The sequence below is a fragment of the Synchiropus splendidus genome, chromosome 19 (genome assembly GCF_027744825.2).
Source record: "Synchiropus splendidus isolate RoL2022-P1 chromosome 19, RoL_Sspl_1.0, whole genome shotgun sequence".
NCBI classification, from domain to species: Eukaryota; Metazoa; Chordata; class Actinopteri; order Syngnathiformes; family Callionymidae; genus Synchiropus; species Synchiropus splendidus.
Window position 1 is genome coordinate 11,231,360 of NC_071352.1, and position 19,634 is coordinate 11,250,993.

The following is a 19,634-nucleotide window of genomic DNA, read 5'->3' on the forward strand; positions in this document are numbered from 1 at the left end:
ACTCTCTTGCGCCCTGCGATGTCTCGGCCCTCTCATAGCGACATGGCCACAGGGTGGGATTTGTCCTGCTGAAACATAATTAGGAATGTTCCACGGAGTCTGTGGGATCCCTCAGACACTCTTCTCCCTTCACCCCTTTTCTGCTCATTCAGCCGCCCCCCCCGCCTCTCTTCTGCTTCACCACTGTCTTCTTTCTTCTGGCCTATTCTCTCTGACAGCAGACATTCCCCGGGGGTTTCTCAGGACACAGGGCCAGTGGACCAGGGTTTCTGGGCCCACTGCCCAGCTCTGGTTTAAGCACAGCCCAGCTGCAGTCTCAACACTGATCCATGCGGCGGGAGAGAGAGTGCGTGAGAGCGAGTGCGTGAGAGCGACGGTACGTATCAAAACACGCAGCAGCACCATTCCCTTGATGCCTGCAACTGCTGCCCCAGTGCGATTCCCAGTACAGGCACATACATAGATAGCTGGAGCAGCTGGACTGAATGGTGCGAGACAGAAAAATGAGGGCAGGAGATTAGGGTTGCTAATAGCTAAGATTAGCTTGTGGGGCTAATTCAGACCTGCAAATCCATCCCAAAAACTGTCGGTGGGAACATGCTAACAATGTAAAGGCGTATCACACTACTATGTCTAAACTGGTGGTCGGAGGTCCTGGCGCCAGCATTTTGCCTCGCTGTCTAGAAGTCAGAGCTGGTACTCGCTCATATCTTTAAGGTCTTCTCTTCACCTACCCTTGAACCGGTATTTTATTGTAAGAATAAACTGACATAAACTACAAGAATGTGTTCAAACATCAGCAACTCTTCATTTTATCACCACAGACTGGACATGACACTTGACTGTTCATTGCAGACAGAAGATATAAACACCATCCAACAGCAAAGATTGGATTGGGTAGTTTTCTGATGATGTATGGACAGTAAATCAGCAAATACATGCATCTGCAGCGTGACTTGTAGAGCGTTTATGAAGTTAGAAAGTGAGTTTGTAAAGTCTCACTCAAAACCATGCTGCAGCAGTCAGCTAGAGAGAGAGACCACCAGGGTGCTCAGCGCTACCACAGCAGCTAAAAACAACTGGAGATTGCACGGATTAATTGACAGGAGTGAACATCTAAAATACTTCATAGGTCATCGTCTCAGATTGTTTCAGTGTTATTACCATGTAGTAAAGTTTGAAAAAACAGCTGTGTCTTTTTCCCCAACTTACACTGCTATTAACATTGTCACAGTGCCAGATGTTGACAACATATCCGGAAAAAAGGAACAGATTCCCTCACTACACTTTTTTTTTTTTTTTTACAATTCCACAGCTATAAATGCCGAATAAGTTGCATCAGAGCTCACATGACCATTTGGAATTATCATGGAATCTCATGAATAAGTTCAAGATTTGATCAGGAAGCCCACTGGTCACCTACAACATGTGGGTAAAAGCAGTGCTGCAGTTGGAACTAACACAGCAAGGAAGGTAAACTGTCCAGTCCCGATGAGTCAGGCAACAACTACACTTCAAGGTAGTTTTCATCAGCTGTTCGTTGGATTACAGAGTTAAATCTGCTGTGGAATAAAGTCGGGCCTTTTTGGTCGGGATTTTATATGTTCACTTCCTTGCTCTGTGGTCTCCTGTCCTGGGTATCTCCTGCTTGTGGGAACTATGGCATCATCTGAGTGAGCCTCAGCACCTGTCATTCAAAACAACGCTCCCTAAGTTCTGAAAATCCTAGGTGTTACTATGGACTTGGATGACCGGACCAATACTGGATGAAGGCTGCAGGCTTGCCCAACACTCGGTCATGAATGAGTTGCCTGACAAGTGGACAAGGGCTTTATCCCCTCTGTTTTTACACCTCACCTCTTGAGGTGGAAGCGCAGGTACTTGAGGACGGTGGTCCCGGGCAGAAAGGTGCAGCTCATGCAGGTCAGTAGCTGCCAGTAGCGCAGGTGCGCGGCCGTATACGGGGCAGGCGTGTAACTGGTCTGCTTCACCAGCTGGCAGTAGACCTCGTCGCGCAGGGGCCGCAGGTCGAGGCAGGTCTGCAGCACTCCCTGGATGATGGGAACCGGATCCCGCGCCGACTCGAGCTGCTGCAGGCAGTTGAAGAGCTTCACGGCCTCCTCACGCACCGAGCCGTAGCCTTTCCCACTGTGGTCTACAAGCAGACAGAGCACAGTTGTTGCTACTGAGGCTCCCAAAATAGCTGTTTCGCTTTTAGTCGTCATCCACACAAACGTTTCAGATATAAGCTTTTACATAAATAACTCCGGGCAAAACTCTATATTTATACTGCCTTAAATTACTCCACGGTGGTATTATTAATAGCAACGCTTGTTTTTTTAGCTCGAAGCAGCAAAAATAGCTTCAAACAAAACAGTCTTTCAATAGCTGCCTTGATTTGGAACGGTGAGAAAAAGGTTGCTAGGTAGAAAAAGATGGAGAGTGGCCTCAGAAGGTCCATTAAATATTTAATATCTATCTGTAATCTGAAACACACATTTGTCAGCACAGAGGCAGAGATGATCTGTGAACAGATACGGCTTAAAATTCAGAGAGATTTAATAATCATAACTCTTAAGGGAGAGTGTTATTGGTGGTTAAGAGACAAACAATTTCAAATAAAATCATTTTAGGACACATTTTCAAGGTACGAGTAACATCCGACTTACGACCGAGATCGGTTCCGACCAACCGGCCGTAAGTCAGATTGGACCTAAGTGGAATGCCATTCAAAATAGCTGACGCGAGGGTTATAGGTACTGCTGTATAGGATACAAGATGTCAATCTATTGCGTTTTTAAGCAAGTTTTTCTATTGAATACTATTATATACTAAGCTGTTTACAGCCGTAACTGTCGCACACAATGCCGGGCTGCTCCATGCTGTGGTGCCAGACATTGAATGAAAAAAATAAGCATCTGCTGGCCGTGGTCGTAAGTACGGGTGTAAGTCGAGCAGGTCACAGTCGGATGTTACTTGTATTAGTGTAATGACCAATAAATAAACTAAATGAATATAGATATTTCCCTTACAAACTTAATTCAATGATCCATAAAATGAATGTCAGAACGTAGGACCATGTAGAGGAAAGTTTGCGGCGTGTTTTTCATGTGTACTGTCTGTATTCGCGGCGCTCTATCTTCACGGGAGATATGCAAGCAAGTGTATTTCATGTTTACAGTTGACACAGTGGGAACTAGAATGCTGAAACAATGACTTCCTGACAGTGAGTTTGTGTTATTCTAAACACCTTTGCCACTTAAACTTTAACTATATTTGCTTCCATATCTCTTGTGATTATATGTAATCATTGCAGACTATTGATGTCTGTACAAACACCCGTGCCTTTCTCATGTATACACTGCAGCACAAACACGCACATGCAAACAACCCTTGTTTGCTCAGTCAACTGGTGCAATCGCTCTTGAAAGTTCACTTTTTAATTGTGAATCATCATAGATATTACATTAAAAACGCATTAAGACAATCATGTCTACAATGGTTTTCCATAAGACCTGTACTCATCAGGTTTTTACCCATTACTCTTGGTCTTATGTTTCCACTGTGGTATCACTTAGCTGAGCTTTGGGGTCCTCAAAACATGAAGGAGTATTCTGAAGCACTCTGAAGTCTCCTTCTGAAGCTATTAATATCATCTGACTTGAAAGAGTGAGCACAGTTGATATGACAGTGTCTGACAATGATAAGTACTTACACGTGTGCTCCAGGCTGCCATAAGGGAACGGCAGCAGAGGGGCGTAGAGGGGGCCCTGGGTGTACTTGAGGATGGGGTTGTGCTGGTAGATGTGCTCCACGACTTCAGGGTTGAACTTGTTCTCCTTAAAGAGACAAATAAATATGTTTATAGACACGTAGAACAGCAAGCTGTCGCTAAACATCTCCCCCCACCACAGGCCAAAGTGAGGGTGATTGAGTGCGTCTGTCTGCCGGGGGTGACCGGGGTCGACCTGACCAGGGTCACAATTCGACTCTGGAACCTTTCAAAGAAGCTGGAAAGGTCAAGTGATGACCCAGCACAGACCGCAGCAGCATGACTGACAGGTTATATTTTATCTGCTGGTATCAATGAGTTGAGTGTGCGTGTGTTTGCGTCTGTCAGCGGCCGTGTGGATGGATGCCTCGCAGCGCCGCAGATGGCTCCCATGCTTCGTCCCTCCGCCACCTGTTGCTCATTAGTAACGTAGCCACAACGTTGGCTCTTCTTCGCCCCCACAGCCCCCTGAAAGCTGCGACCCTTCCTCTTGACAAGACCGACGTGTTTCCCTTCCTTTAGTGGGGCAAAGTTGACACCTTCATCTGAGGTTTTCGCTGCACACTGGTGACAAGCCAGAATGTTTGAAGTTTGGGATGTTGCTCTGCAGGACATGTGCTGCTGCTGCAGCTTCTTTCTCATGTTACTGATACACAGGGTCCTGCAGCCGTCGGACCGATGCAGCTTACTGCTGCTCTAATAGACACCTGACTGGTAGAGAAGTAGACCTCATCCCACCTGATCATTTCAGGTTTAAGACGCAAAAGCAAATTGATGTAGATCCTTCTGGCTTTTTTGGTTCCAAATATCCAGTGAATGTACAAGGCATATTTTATCAGAGGTTGTGATTGATTTATTTCTTCATTCGTTCCACAGTTTCTAGACTTGTTTTCTTGTTCACAGTACACATTCGATTATTATTAAGTTTTTTTCAGCACAAGTGAATTAATACTGTATGTCACGAAGAGAAGCAACCATGTGATAAATGACAGACTAGTCTGGGCTAGTTTCAACGCCTTTGAAAGGATTTATTAGACAGTCAAAGTTAATTTTACAGGCATTTATTGCAAAGTGTTATAAACATTAATCTTGATTAAAAATAAAATATGATAAGTTGTGCTGTCTGTAGGGCATTCAAGTTGTGTCGCAACCGCCTGCCTCCTGACTTGGTTAGAATCTAGAAAGTTTCTATAGACTACAATACAATGTGGACCAGACAGCAGCATATTTTGGCTATATATATAAATATATATATATGTATATATATATAGCAGAGCGGCAGTATCTGTATGGAAAGCAGTATAGAAACATCAACCTTGTTTTAGTTCTACAAGTACTATATTTTGAGCACTAGTACTAATCTTTGGTCGAATAGTGATATTTGTCTATTGGTGCTACTAGTGAAGTCAAAAACTTGTACTTGTGCCACTACTAACCCCTACATGCTAATAAATGGCTTCCTATTGGCTACTGAAAATATTTTAACCTATCAGTGAACAGAATTTGGCTAAAATCCCTGTCCCCATTTGTATTAGGTCTCCTAGTACCACGAGTGCAGGTTTAGGTATTACTAGAGGTGGGAACCAAAACCGTCTACCACTAGACAATTTGGAGTTACTTGCATACTAGCAGATTACTAGTTGATTATGTTGCCTCACTCGTATCACCTGGTCTCACACTAGTGTGCAAAAACCTCACTAGCAAAACTAGTTTATGTTTACTAGTAGTTCAAGTACAACAAAAAAAGTTCACTAGTAGTACGAGTCAACAGTTACTGGTGTACCAGCACTACTATTTAAACCGACTCTTACACCAGTAGCACTAGAAGACTTAATGCAAATGTAGGGGCAGCGATATTGCCAAAATATTTTGCCTTGTAGAGCGAAAACAAGGGTGAGGGTGACCAAACGACTTTCCATAGTAAGGTATACGTGCCCACTAGTCAACCAAAACTGAGTACTGGTACACAAAAATGAGGTGCTTGTAGAGTTAAAACAAGTTTGATGTCAAAGTAGTAGCAGCAGTTGTAGTTGCAGTAGTAGTAGTCAATTCTATCCTCTGTTTCATACAGTCATGTTTCCATTTTCTGGATAGATGTCCTGAACATTACATAGCACAGTAGACACCAGACAAAATTGTCAAAAGCTTCCTGGATCCAGATGGTGATCTGTAACATCACAGAAATGTAATCTTCAATTTCTTGTCCCTTTGTCACCCATATAATTCTACTCTACTTTTGACTGTTGTGGGACACCAGCGTACATCAGGTGCCAGCTGGGCAAAGTGATTATGATATTCTTATCACTGATGTGCAAAGGTTGCAGCAGGTTTTTATAAGCTCTGATTTGCGTAACTGGTTGCTAATGCTCTTCACTTCGATCCATAAAGCAAAGTGATAAAGCTATAAACATTAGTCTGGCCGTATTATTAAGTGCCTGCAGTCACATTTGAATGCTTTCCTGCGATCACCTTTCCCTCATCTAGATGATGGATCTCAGGACTGAATATGTACGGTTTGCAAGAAAGTCCTCCTTGCTTTGTGTAAATAATCACAGTATTAAATCCACAGCTCACAGAACGACCGGCTGCCCCTATTAATTGCCAAATAAAAAAATAAAAAGAACATTTTTTCCCCCCAAAATAATGATGGCTTCCCAGAAGTACAAAGCACTTTCTGCCTGGAAGGGAAAAAAAAAGGACCCTGACACGCATTTCAATAAACTGCAATCATTCTTCTGAAAGTGAAGCGTGTGATTTATAGAAATGAGTTTTACCGTCTAATCTCTTCGTCAGATCTTTGTTCTACTTTTCAGTCCCACGCATGGCCTCTGCCCAGCGATAAAAAGTGCTCTGCCAGCTAACCCTGGCCCGTCTGCTGCCAGGACATGAATGTAGAGATTTAAAGATAAGCCATCAGACTCCACACAAAGCGTCTTCTGTTCACTCCCTGCTTGAGTTTTAAGGCTGCACTTTTCATCTCGCACTGGAGGGGAAGGGAGGAGGACGCGTCGCCGCTTTAAGAACGCGTGCCTTGTGTTTCAAAGTGTCTGGGAGAAAGTTTTGAAGCCACGGTGGCCAAAACAGAGGAGGAAACAAAGCACTTTTCGAATATAAAAACGTAGCCCCTCTTGGTGAGGCAGGCAGGGGCAGACGGAGGCTCACAGATTAACCACTTTCGTTGAGATTAGAGGCTCGTGTCGAGAGATTACAGGGACAGGAGGCCAAAGGAAGGGTTGCTTATCAGACCCCGCTGCTTCACACCAAGACCCCTAAGAAGTGCCCAACTCTGCTCTTGTTAGGGTGATCTGCTCCACTCATGAATTCAGGATTCTCCTCTAGAGTCACGGATCTGGTTTCAGTTAGGACCATTGTTTTGACACTAACTTCCTCTTGGACCAACTGCTGCTCTATAGGCACTTCTATTTATGTTTAGTGGATCACATTTTTCATATGCAGAGGGCCTCTCTATTAGGAGACAAACTCGATCACCAAAACATCCGTGGTGTTCTTTGACTTAAAACAAAGTAAATGAATGTCTGAAATGGCATGGAGCGGAAACTAAAATGACCCTTTCAACATACCTAACTTTCTTCATAATAAACCGAGACTGAGCATCTCTGTTTCACATAAGTGAAACATCCAGTCAAGCTTCTTTGACCACCCCAAATAAAAGCTGGCGAATCACCTATGCATTCATGAAAGCGGCACTTCTTTCCTCAGTAATGGAAACCTCCAAACTATTAAAGTAGCTTCACATCAAAACAAAAGGTGGCTCCATGAAGTCCATGGAGTTGTGTCCCATGATCCTTCGACCAGGTTCAACCAGGACTGATGATATACTAAAGTAAAAGGACACGACTATTAGGTGCACCTGAATATAACCTAAAGACTTTGTACACACACAAGCAGCGCTGTTTATAAGCTGCAATAGTATTGATGTAAGTCCAGGCCTCAGAAAAGCCAGTGGCTACCGTATACCACCTTACAAACGCACAAGGAACATCACTTGTGAACGTTTTAAAAAGGAGCTCCAGTTTATAGACTGAGTAATGATGGAAAAACCCGGAAATAGTAGGGGCTTATAGTCCGGAAAATATAGTAAGGACCCTGAAATGGATGAACACTGTCTTTCACATTACTGTATACTTTACTGAGCTGTTTCATGTTACTAACACTGTAATTCTTCGGAAATGGAAACGCATGTTAGGGCCCCTTGTGTCAAGCTCAGGACTACAAAGAAACCAATGGATTGAAGCTAAGAAACCTGTGACCAGGGCTGTCTGTGAGTCAGTCGTGCCCAAATTGCGCGATAAGATTTGATCAACGGTCATCAAGGGTGTACAATGAGTCAAGCAGCCAACCTCAATATCTTGGATCAGGAGCTGTGTCGGCGTTTCCACCGGCGCCTTAGTATCGATGATCTTCTGGACGGCACATGCCCAGTGGACCGCCTCGTTGAAGTGTTTGGTGAATAACCTATAGCAGTGCTTCCGTCCATACACGGTGACGCTCCAGTAACCTACAAGGATTAGAAGGATCGTGTTCATGGATATTGAGCCGACAAAATCTGAACAAAACTTCTAAAGATCCTTCTGAAAGGAAGTGATTTAGTTTAATGTGGGGTGCAGCTGGGTTGTACATAAATTTAGAACAGTGACACACCCGCTATAAATTCAGCGTGACCGGCTTGCTCTTTGACTTCCTCATTCTCTCATTCACACCGAGGATCAAAGGTCAGTGAGAGACCAACCTCAGACCACACCAAAACCAAACAGTTTTTTTCTACGCTACACAGCAAAGGCCCTTGTTCAAGCTTCGCCTAGACAAGCGGCAATAAATAAAAGCCCCTTCCTGGTGGGGAAGAGGAAGTGCTAGATACACCGCAGGCTGCCTGGTCTGATCTGCAACCTCATGGCAGTTATCAGGCTTTCCTGCTACGTGACTTGGCAGCGCTGTTCTTTACTAACGCACACTGCTAACTAGGAGTTCTTTCAAAGACTAAATTCCTGGTTTGTTCCTTCCTGGCCGTTGCCTTTCATTCTTCAGTGTGATTCTTAAATTCCAACAGACTGTTCGAGAGGCTGTGATTTACCCAGCTAGGTCTTCTGTAAAGTCCAGCCTCTTTTGCAATGGCTGTGACACACCAACTGTCCCAAGACTGCAGATGAATGCCGGTTGGATTTAGCTTAATCTGTGTCCACCACATGGATCCCTGACTGACAATGACCCATCAAATATGGATGTGTGCAGCGAGGGTCAAGATCAGAACATCCTACAGTAGATTCGTTTTTTCAACAGTTTTCTTCCTCTTATTGTAGTTCCCCTTTGTTTCTACATTTCAGAATGATGCCAGAAGTGGCGCTTCCTGAAGTCACAATGACCAAGCTCATGAGTTACTCATGAAAAACCCTCCTGGGAGTATTTGACGACACAAAACTGAGAGCCGGGAATTAACACGACTTACTAGAATCAACAGAGGTTACAGGCAGATATGAGTCAGCCGCGTTTTCGGCTCGTCCGTCTGCCCTTGTGTAAATATCCCGAGTGCCACTGACCCGTTTCCTTGAAGGTCTGCTTGTCGGGCCATATGACGGAACAGAGGCTGGTGAGCACCAGTGTTCCCAGTCTGCGGGCGCCTTTCTCTGGTCCGGTGTAGTAGTCCAAAGAATCTTGACTCAGCACGAACCAGAAGCGCCGATGCTTGATCCAGGTCCCACGTACCTCCCGCAACAGCCATCCTGCAGAGAGACAATCATATTTACAGTTTTACAACCCTGCTAAGAGAGCAAATGAAAAAATTAAATTAAATAAAATTAAATAAGTTTGGATTGAGCATGATTTAAGTTACTATTAAATTAAATTAATAAAAAAAAAAAAGGAAATGAGTCCAACAGCTTCGTATTTTGTACACAGTTTAAACAAAAGAACACGACACTGCTCAAAACTAAGAATAAAGGATGTTTAATCTATAATTTCTTGTGTATATAAATAAACTGAAGTGAGTGAAAAAAACAGTGACTTCAAAAACAGATTTCCAAAGACACTTTCTAAGACCTTCATGTGGATTATAATAAGGCTGCCTACTGTACAGAAACTTTAATGGTCTCCTCTCCTGTTTTTTGGGGCGACGGCCATGTGCACAATCTAAAGAAAAAGTGTATAAAAAGATGTGTCACTGTGACGGAGCCAAAAACCAGCAACACGTCTGCATCCAAAATAATCCCTAAAACATGTAATTGTCCATAAAATGCAGCAGAAGCATGTGCGTGAGTGGCGTGTTGGGGGATAAAAATACAGCCGGCTAATGGCGAAGGCTTAAACGTCTGCAGGCAGTTTAATTACTACTCTGCGGCCGACAGGGAAGAAGAGAGGGGGAACTGTAAAAGTGTGACGGAGACAAAGGCGCATGCATGCATGCTGGAGTCGTTGCTCAAAGGCACGCCTGCTGCTCTTGGCAGATCTGGTTCTACAATGCACCACTGTTGTGTTGGAAATGTCTTGAGGGGTTTTGGGAGTCTGCAATGGCCCAGTTCCACTGTTCCCAAACAGCAGTGAGTTATGTGCACAAATTGTTCCGAGGATGAATTCAATCTGGTAGTCGATAAATAAACTGGTTTGGCAGCTGAAGCCAGATGCTGTGAGGAGAATCAGGATCCCCGAGGGTTAGAGTTCATGCAGAGGGCTGACTGAGAAGCTGGGCTGCAGCGGACCACCTGGACGTGCGCTGGGTGGGACTGGCTGCGGGTGCCGGGTTGTTATATCCCAGCTCTTGTGGGACGGCTGGAGCTACGTGGGCGCATACACACATGCTTATTGCATGTGTGTATTTTAAAGAACCTTAAAAGGCAACAATTTGCCGATGTACCTTCAACTTTACTTGTGAAACTGGAAGTGACGCCACGAAGGCATTGCAGCTTCCTTTTGCGGTTAGAAAGCTGCGAGCCACCTGTTAGCAAGCTCGCGTTTTGCTCACATCTTGCTTCCTTATGCTTTCACTCGTTCCCAAATGACTTTCATCTGCTGCGTTTCCCTGCTCTGACTGTTTTCGTCGTCACCCTACAGTGGTTTGAGCCAGTCCAAATAATAATACAAAGGGAGGGCGGTGGGCAGTAAATACACTTCACTGGCATATTCCCTGTCTGAGAAAACCTTCATATAAGTGGCAGGTGGAGCTAAGGTTCCTAAACCACATCACACGGCCAGCATCACTCACCGAAGGTGGCCGAGTGATGCGACAGATGTTACATATCACTTGTCAAACATAAATGAGACTGCAAAAAAAACAAAAAACTTTTAAACAGAATGAATATTTATAGATTTGGGAGTCTGGTCATCTTTAAACAGAAGACCAGAGTTCACCCTTTAAGATGTACCTTACAGGGACCTTAAGGTTGAGTTTGAAATGCCTGTCTTTAACCTATTGTTTCCTAGCAATCCTAAAATTTTGCAAGTCCTTTGGGACCCCCTGACGCATAAAGCTCAAGGCTCAGCGACCTGTGCAGTAGTAACAGTGTAGCGCGATGAAGCTTGTCCTTGAGCCAAGCAACGGTTGATGTCGACAAAGATACAAGAAACAGAAAAAGGAATGAGGAAAATGATAGAATTGGTGGATGTTCATGCTTCATGAGGTACTATAGATACCAAGTAACATCAAAAGTGAACTAGCAATGGCAGCTCACGGACGTCCCAACCTGACCTCTCTTTTTTAATGCAGGAGAGGGAAGTTGAGTCTCCATTGAAACACCTAAAAAAAAAATGAAGTTGAACTCAGCATCAACATTAGGTGCAAGAGTCAGGTAGAAAAGAGTCTCTATTTGATGCCCGTATAGTGAGAACATGGAGCAAAATCATAACATGACAGGCCTGTACAACAGTGCCAACCAAAGGAGGAAAAACACAGCAATAATGATGATTTTTTTTCTCTTTAAGAACTTTAAGACAGACAGTGATAGTAATACAGATTATTATGGCCATGGATAGTTGGCTAAATATACATTGCTGCTTGTCTTTGTTATGGTTACATATTTCAATTGTACACCAGGAAAATTAGCATCACACACATATAATCTGACACAGCAAACTTGAATGACAAATTTTGGATGTGAAATCATGACTAACGGAGCCAGGGTGGAAGTGCATGGCTGCTGTTTCCTAACTTGGAACAGGTTTCTCTCGACGATGCCAGGAACTCATAACCTCACTGTATTTCCAATAGAAACAAAGAAAGGGGAGCGGAAGAAGGAAAGTCACAGACAGGCTTCTGGTCAGAGAGAGCATCTGTGTGATGTAAGTTGCATGTTTCAACCCACCACCGAGCCAACAACTACAGCCCCAACCAATGATCTAGAGGCGCTAAACTCCACACCAGGAGGAGCAACGCACACTGGATATATAAAAACGATGAGGCAAGTGTGGCTGAGCTCGATGACTTGACGTGAAACAGGGAACGCAGACAAGCCGACGGGTGTCAGACATGGTGAGAAGGGCATTCCTGCTTCACAGACGCCTTTAGAACAGATGTACCGAATCACATCGACGCTTCCATCAAAGTGATACGAAAAGCCACTAACAGTTTTAGGACCCTGTCCTCGTGATCTCCCATCTGGACCACATCTCTGTGCCCGGCTTATGCCTCCTCTGGGGCCCATGGCTCACCCTTAATTTGTTTCATTTGTAGCCCCTGACCCCCAAAGTCCCAACCCTGCAGACACATATTGAGTAAACAGACCTTTAGTGACTTCAAACGCCCACTTTATTCTCAATCTCTAGGTTCAAAGGTACAGTACTGTACAGTCCACTTTTGGACGTCTTGAAAACCCATTGCTTTCGACTCCAAATAACACTTTCATGAAACGGCAATCCATTTCTACTCACAGAGGAATCTCAGTTACTCGCTAGGCAACATAAAACTACCCAATTTCATGCCATTTTAAATGCTTCCACTTTCCTCTACCCCTTTTTATAGATTCCTTGAAGTCCTTGATAGCAAGTGTCCATGTCCATGTGTTACAAACCACTTTCAACAAATATCTCAGTTCTTCCTTGCCATCATTTCCAACTTTGAGAGTCAGAAAAGTTATTTATTCATCAGCCATTTCATTGCTGAATTAGCTAAACAAGCTTGAGAGGCTTTGCCAAAATCCTCCAGTTGGGTGAGCATGTGTACCAATAATAACTACTGGTATTACAAGTATTAAAAAAAATTGTTTTTCATGTAATGTATGCTGAAGTCAATCACTCATGAGGTCATTAAAACCATCTGGATTGGGTTCATTTTCCCAAGGGAAACGGTAATATTAATGGCTGGTTCACACAAAAGAAAATATGTGAGGGAAACTACTGCAAATGGGTGAATTGCACTGTGGAGTCCTCAGCTATCATGAATGTGTGATGTTGCTTTGTATGCATGGTATGTCCTGATATCAATGTCAAATAAAAAAGCACAAGTAAAGCATATGTCCAACTTCAGTTTGGTTGGGATACTGGCTTTATAAACACTTCAATTCACATCCACAAATGTATACACACGTATACCAATTGCCTATTTGCACTGGATAAGTTAGAACCTTGTATTCTTATTGCCCAATACCATCAACATCAGCTGCTGAGCCAAGGCGGAGAGCTGTTCTTGTCAAGGACAAAAACCTCACGTCATTTTCACTTATACTCGACGTCCCACGGCCAAACCAACCTCAATAGAGTTCAAGTTATTCAGCAGTCCACAACCGTCACTCCATAAACAGGAAACAAAAACAAGGACAAATTTCGCAATTGTTTGTTGTCAAAACACATAATTTGTTACACACAACTGTTTTACCACAAATGTATAATCTAAAGGATTTTTTTGTCTCTAAATTCCTTCATTCAGCATCATCTAATCTGAATACAGAAGTTTCTGTATAATTGTTGACATCTTTTCTTTTCAAACTCTCGAACGATGAACACTACATTGTCGACAAGCACTCTGTTTTGGGCCAAATATTTGAGCCTCGTATGTGCCATATAAAACAGTCAGCTGGATTCGGCCCCTGGGCCTTGAGAACATTGTGATGCCACCTTCCAGCACCAGCAGACCTGAATGACACGAACCAGTTTTGTTGTCTCCTGGTTTAGCCAACAGCCAGAACAATAAAGAGGACCAAGAAAAGGACAGCATGATTCCATGACAGAAACCCGCTAAACAGATACATAACGCTTCAGAAGTTAAAATGCTAGTGTCATGCAAAATGTTAAACAGAGCACAAAGAGGATATACATGTGTAAATGTTCCCACTCATTGCTTCACAAACATAATTTCATTAGACATTTACTTAACATTATCATTTGTTGACATCGTGTCCCATGCGGCACAGAGCTTTACATTGCAACCAACAATTTTCCCTTTAGGGTAAAACAGACCCAGACAGAGTCAACAAGAGTTTATTGGAGCATAAAAAGAAGGGCCTCGTGCAGCTCATTTTAACTGTAAATCAACAAATCTATGTCAATAGACCAGTGTCAACACTGCTCTCCCTCACTAGTCCACATGTTTTACAATCAGACTTTATCTTCGGTGGCTCGGGACTCAGATTCACACAGCCAAAAAAAAAATTTTTGTTTTTTGCTTTGGTAAAAAAGTATTCCAACTTTATTTTATTTGTTGAAATGAACGCTACTGGCTGCTATTCCAGACATAGAAGCATGGGGAAAGACCCTAGTGACACATGGGTTGATTTACTAGATTGTTATGTGATGACGGAGACACTCTCATTTATTCCATTTTCCATAACATTGTAGAAACTGGAGCCCTTGCTTTTGTTTATTAACAGACACTCACGTGGCATCTGGACAAACTTGGAGATTTGATGAGTGGAGTTCATGTCATCCTACTGGCTTGTCAGAGGGTTACGTAGCATCCAAGTCGGAGCGGAGCCGAGGAAGACCCACACATTTAAGTTCGGCCATGATTCTCATGAGAAACTGTTGTGAAAGCCCTCAAACAGAGGGGTTACCGAATGTGGGTGGCTTCTTCAGGGATATAACACAATCTGCTGAGCATGGTGGTTTTGTGGTTAGTGCCTCAAAGCTACAGAGTCTAGGTTTGATTCCGGCTTGAGTGAGAAAGAAACTGGGTCCTTTCTGAGCAAAGTTTGCATGTCATTGCACTCTGGTTTCCTCCCTCATTTCAGAAACATATAGGGGTAGTGACTGCAAATTTCAGCTCCGCCCCCTAGTCCTCATTTGGGAGAAAAGCAATAACTGAATTAGCCAAGTGAGAAGTCATCTGGTCACTTCAGCATGTCAAACCAGAACGTGAGCCCTGAATTAACCCACTTTCATTTGACCATGGTAAACAGTGGGGATACTTTTTTGCAAAGATGTCATCACAAACAAAATGACAGTGGCTAATCCAGTGATGCCATGGATCGTTCCTATTTTACACCCACATTTTTATGGAGGGCAATGTTAGAGGTATGAAGTGGACCAACAGTTTTGGCCATCTCCATCTGCACCATCTATTCCGGTCTGTTTATGTCGAGCAGCACAATGGCAGTGTGAAGGAGAGGATTCAATGACAAATACAGTCACAGTTAAATATAATGGCAGCGCCACAAATGCAAAGCTCGAGCTCTGTAAACGTGTCAGCAACAAAGTGCTATGAATCTGCATCTGCAGACGGATGGAATATCAAGCCTCGGTTACAGCGATAAGTGATGATCCGACAGCAGCCAGATATGGAATCATAGTGCCTTCAACACAATAGATAAGCTTGTGAACAGCTGCCAACAAAGCTATATATTTGTGGAGTTTCTTTGCAACTCTTTATTGCATTATACATAAAGTAATTCCGCTGGCAATAATAAAATGCTCTTATTATTCTCCTTTATTTGCAACCATCTTTTTCCTTTAAGCTCTCGACACACAAACAGACAAGGGAATCCAGTAAGTGGCAAGGAATGCCTTCTAATTCTGAGAAAGTCATTCCACTACTAAGAATAGGACGGCGGTGTGTGAGTGACACTCCGCAAAGTTGCATGGTAACTGGCATCAGAATTAGGCATTCTGACTGCCTTGTTCCAAAACGCTCTGCGCAGCCCCAGAAATGAGAAAAGAAAGTGTCATCCTGAAATATATTATGAGATCATTCCTCAAAAGCAGCAGACACATATGACAAGCGCTGGCGATGCCAGTAGCTATCCTGACATGAACACACACACACACACAGTGAGGAGTGAGCGGGAGCAGCTGTGGGCCACATGTGGTCAGAGCAGAGTTGGCTGCAGGGCGACAGCTCAGCACTGAATTTCGACAGTGCTTATTACAGGACAATTAGGGTGATGAAACATATGAGACAGGCGGCACCGAGCGAGTCAAGCAGGAAGCTGGATGGACGCAGTCATGTTATTGATAAAACAGACACAAGTTGGGTGACTGTAGTGATGCATTTTGAACCATAATAGCCTGATTTAATGATGTTTATTTCAGTAAAAACAACACTGTTTGAATGACAAAACACTTTCAACTCTAGCCATATATGTATAGCACTTTGTTATGCCAATTTTACCCAGGAATGGTCACTGAAAATTCACTCTCAGCAACAACATACTGACTGTCAATGTTTGCACTTCACAGTATATTAAGGTTGCATCTATAATTTATTATTAGTACATTCAAATGACTTCATAATGCATTTATGAGGCTTGATCCATGGTGTTATGATTGTTTACAATCATGCACAACAACTTATAACAATGTTTCTTAAGCATTATAAGATGCAAAATGTGAGAGAATTGTGATATTTGCAATTACATAACACAGTGTGATTTAAAGACAGGTTAGGCTTGTGGGTTCCTGCATGTTTACAACAAAATTACTTCATAAACATGATTATAAATTGCCATAAATCTTCTATAAAGCCTTATAATTGCATTATGGACTAATGATGGATTGTAGATGAGAGTTTAAAGTAGAGTGTTAGCCTGTAAATAAGACATTTTTCGCCCAACAGTGTTGGGTTTTGAGTCAACACAAGGTTTGTCTGAGCATACGAAGTGTTTCCTCTCGGTTTTTGTCCATATGTTTTGCCAAGTGTGACTCGTGCTGACTATCTTGTCATATATTTTGAAGCAGGCTGCTCCTAGAGCTCACGGCAAAGTCAGATCCTACCACCATAATACTGCAGTGACAGTCAGAGGAACAAGTAAAGTACTATACAACACAAAATCACAGAATGGTTGCTGCCTGACTCACCTTTGACCACCGTCTCCGGCTCTTCCTCCAGGCCCATCTTATCTTTCTCTATGATGAGGCTCTTCATCTCCTCTGAGACGTCTGGGACACTGTGCCTGTGGCGAGGAGCAGATCGAGAATGTAAATATCTATCAAGTCACCTCCTATATGACTCCCTCCCAGCTAATAGGCCCACAGACACACAGTTGGCTGCGACCCTCCTCATCACCCCCTTAGTAGCGTCGTGCCAACAACAAGCCGCTCTAATACTCTTGAGAGAGGGTCACGCACTGGGGGGGACAGGGGAAGAAGTTCCCTGAATATCTGCCCCTCAACATTCTCTCAACTCTCCCCAGCAGCACGCAAGCACACACACAGATGCATACCACGCCACCGCGGACAGCTCGTCTCTCTTTTATCGCTCTGGCTGCCCAGACCAGTGAGTGACTGAAAATAAACGTGACACAGCGACGCCGAAGCGACTCCCCAGCTCGCAGTGGTCAGGGGGAGACGGTTCAAGAGGTCGTGGTTCTTGAGTAATAAATCCAAAACATCTGGGCATCAGCAAACCTGCTCTCCAGTGATGCCTTGTCCTACACATGCCTATTGTTTCTCAGGAACGTCTATCAGGAGATTGCATCGCCTCATCTATTTACATAATAACGGATTCATCTTATCTTCTTCCTTCTAGTACGTATGGTTTAATCTGAAAACCCCCCCGTCTTCCTTCCTGTCCCCCTTCCTCCGGGGATCAGTGCTCAGGAAATGAATCTTTCTCTCCTGGGGATATTTGGCCTCCGGTTGCCTAAACATTTGTGAGCTGATATATGTTGTTATTGATCTGACAATACCAGAAGGTCCTTTCTCAAGTCATGCAGGGATCAATGAGTCCAAAAATAACCTTATCTCCTTCATCTCTGCTTACACCATTTCCGCAACCTTCCATTCTGAGACTCAGCCCAGTTCAGATAAAGGTTCTGCTCACAATCTCCATCTCCACATGGAACAGAATTATACGGCAGGAATTACATAACTAGGGCTGCATCTGAGGACTACGACTAGTCACAGACTATCTTAACAAGTAGCGAACACACTGACTCACGTGATTATAGTGTCGTAAATAGCCACTAGAAAATGGAAAAATGTATGTAAATTATCATAAACACCAGTTAGGTGTTAGATGGTTTGATAGTTTTCAGTGCTGTCGTGACAATGAAAATTTGGTATGAAAAGTTTGTTGCACCAATGGTCCCAGAGCATTGATTCATGTCTGTCTATACTATTGGCAGTTATCTTGCAATACGATACGTATCCCGATACAGGAGTGATAATATGATACATTGTGACATATCGCGATACTGTAAGTTCAGCAATGTAATATTTGTTGACAAGAGCCACATATATATATATATATATATATATATATATATATATACACTATATTTTGGATATTTCTGCAAAAATATTAATACAGTATCAAGTATCACATTTTGATCCAAGCTGAAGCTTGAATATTTTTCTCATTTTTTGGTTCAAACAAACAAAGTGGCATCTGCCGCCCTTCGTACTGCCACTGACAAGTGAATAAGAACCTATTAAACAGGCTTTGCTGAGAACCTGGGGCAGGACTTCTGGTAAGCAAAAGACCACCATTGCCTTCCTCAATGACTTACACTGTTACCAAAACAATTACGGCTGGTTTAGTTTTGTTGTGCCACAAGGGATCCCACAGCTTTGCCCCATCCCATTCTGGATGCTGACAGTTGCATAAAAATATGGATTAAAAAAAAGTCTGGCAACAGTCAGCAGACACCACTTTTTGGTAAATCAGCTTGGACGCTGTTAAAATGTTTTGAAAGAACTTGAGAGGACTCTCAGCGATTAAACTCACACAGACAGTTAGTGTTGCTACAAGCACACAAACCAATGAAACACTATATGGGGACATTTATTTTCTGCATATGAAGACATAAGGACGGTCTGGAACTTGCATCAGCAGCCTCCAGGGACGTCTCACGGTCTCCGATTGAAATGTGTTAAAATAAACACAGAAATTAGAGGACAGCTCTTATAGCAACTTGTTACTGACCCCTGCTACATAACTGACTCGCATGCAGACAGGCTTTCTTATAGGCAGCCAAACTGAAGACGGCTTAGAGAATATAGACTCAGACATAGTGTCACAGTGTTTATCGGGGCGATGTTTGCACGCTATGTAAGGCTAATTCGGACATCTTGATAGTGTCATGAACAAAATATAGATTTGGTTATTGCCAAGTAAATGCTATGATTTTGGTGCAGACACTAAAAAAACAGTGGAAAAGTACCTGGTTTAATGCATATTTAGTTATATCTCTGGCACATAGACTAAAGAGTTACTTGAACTGACATGACCTTCTTTCCAGACTGACTAGTCATTGTATCCAAAAATACCCTTTGATGAAAGAAGAAAGGCAAACAGACTTCCAACGCCAGCAGCTTTTCTTTTGCCGCACAATGTGATAATGTTTGGAAAAGTTTCAAGATTAATCTGCAAAGTCACCCTTGGTAATACAAAACGTTTGAAGACAAAAAGCTTTAACCATTGTGAGGTTGCCTCAGTCTTTCCTGACTGACATTTTCTATGAAATATCATCACAATATTTTGGCAAGA

The 19,634-nt window shown here is 43.1% G+C and overlaps 1 protein-coding gene across 3 annotated transcripts in view; it reads right to left on the minus strand.

Annotated features, from left to right (window-relative positions):
• Positions 1-19,634, minus strand: part of plekhh3 (pleckstrin homology, MyTH4 and FERM domain containing H3) — a 52,733-nt gene that overhangs the window by 6,585 nt on the left and 26,514 nt on the right. For all 3 annotated transcript variants that reach the window (XM_053852793.1, XM_053852795.1, XM_053852792.1), the window contains 5 exons: positions 17,003-17,097; positions 9,328-9,510; positions 8,134-8,291; positions 3,716-3,839; positions 1,858-2,155 (listed from right to left, as the gene is read on the minus strand). In XM_053852793.1, coding sequence (XP_053708768.1) covers positions 1,858-2,155; positions 3,716-3,839; positions 8,134-8,291; positions 9,328-9,510; positions 17,003-17,097 — 858 coding nt within the window. The remainder of the gene's footprint in view (positions 1-1,857; positions 2,156-3,715; positions 3,840-8,133; positions 8,292-9,327; positions 9,511-17,002; positions 17,098-19,634) is intronic.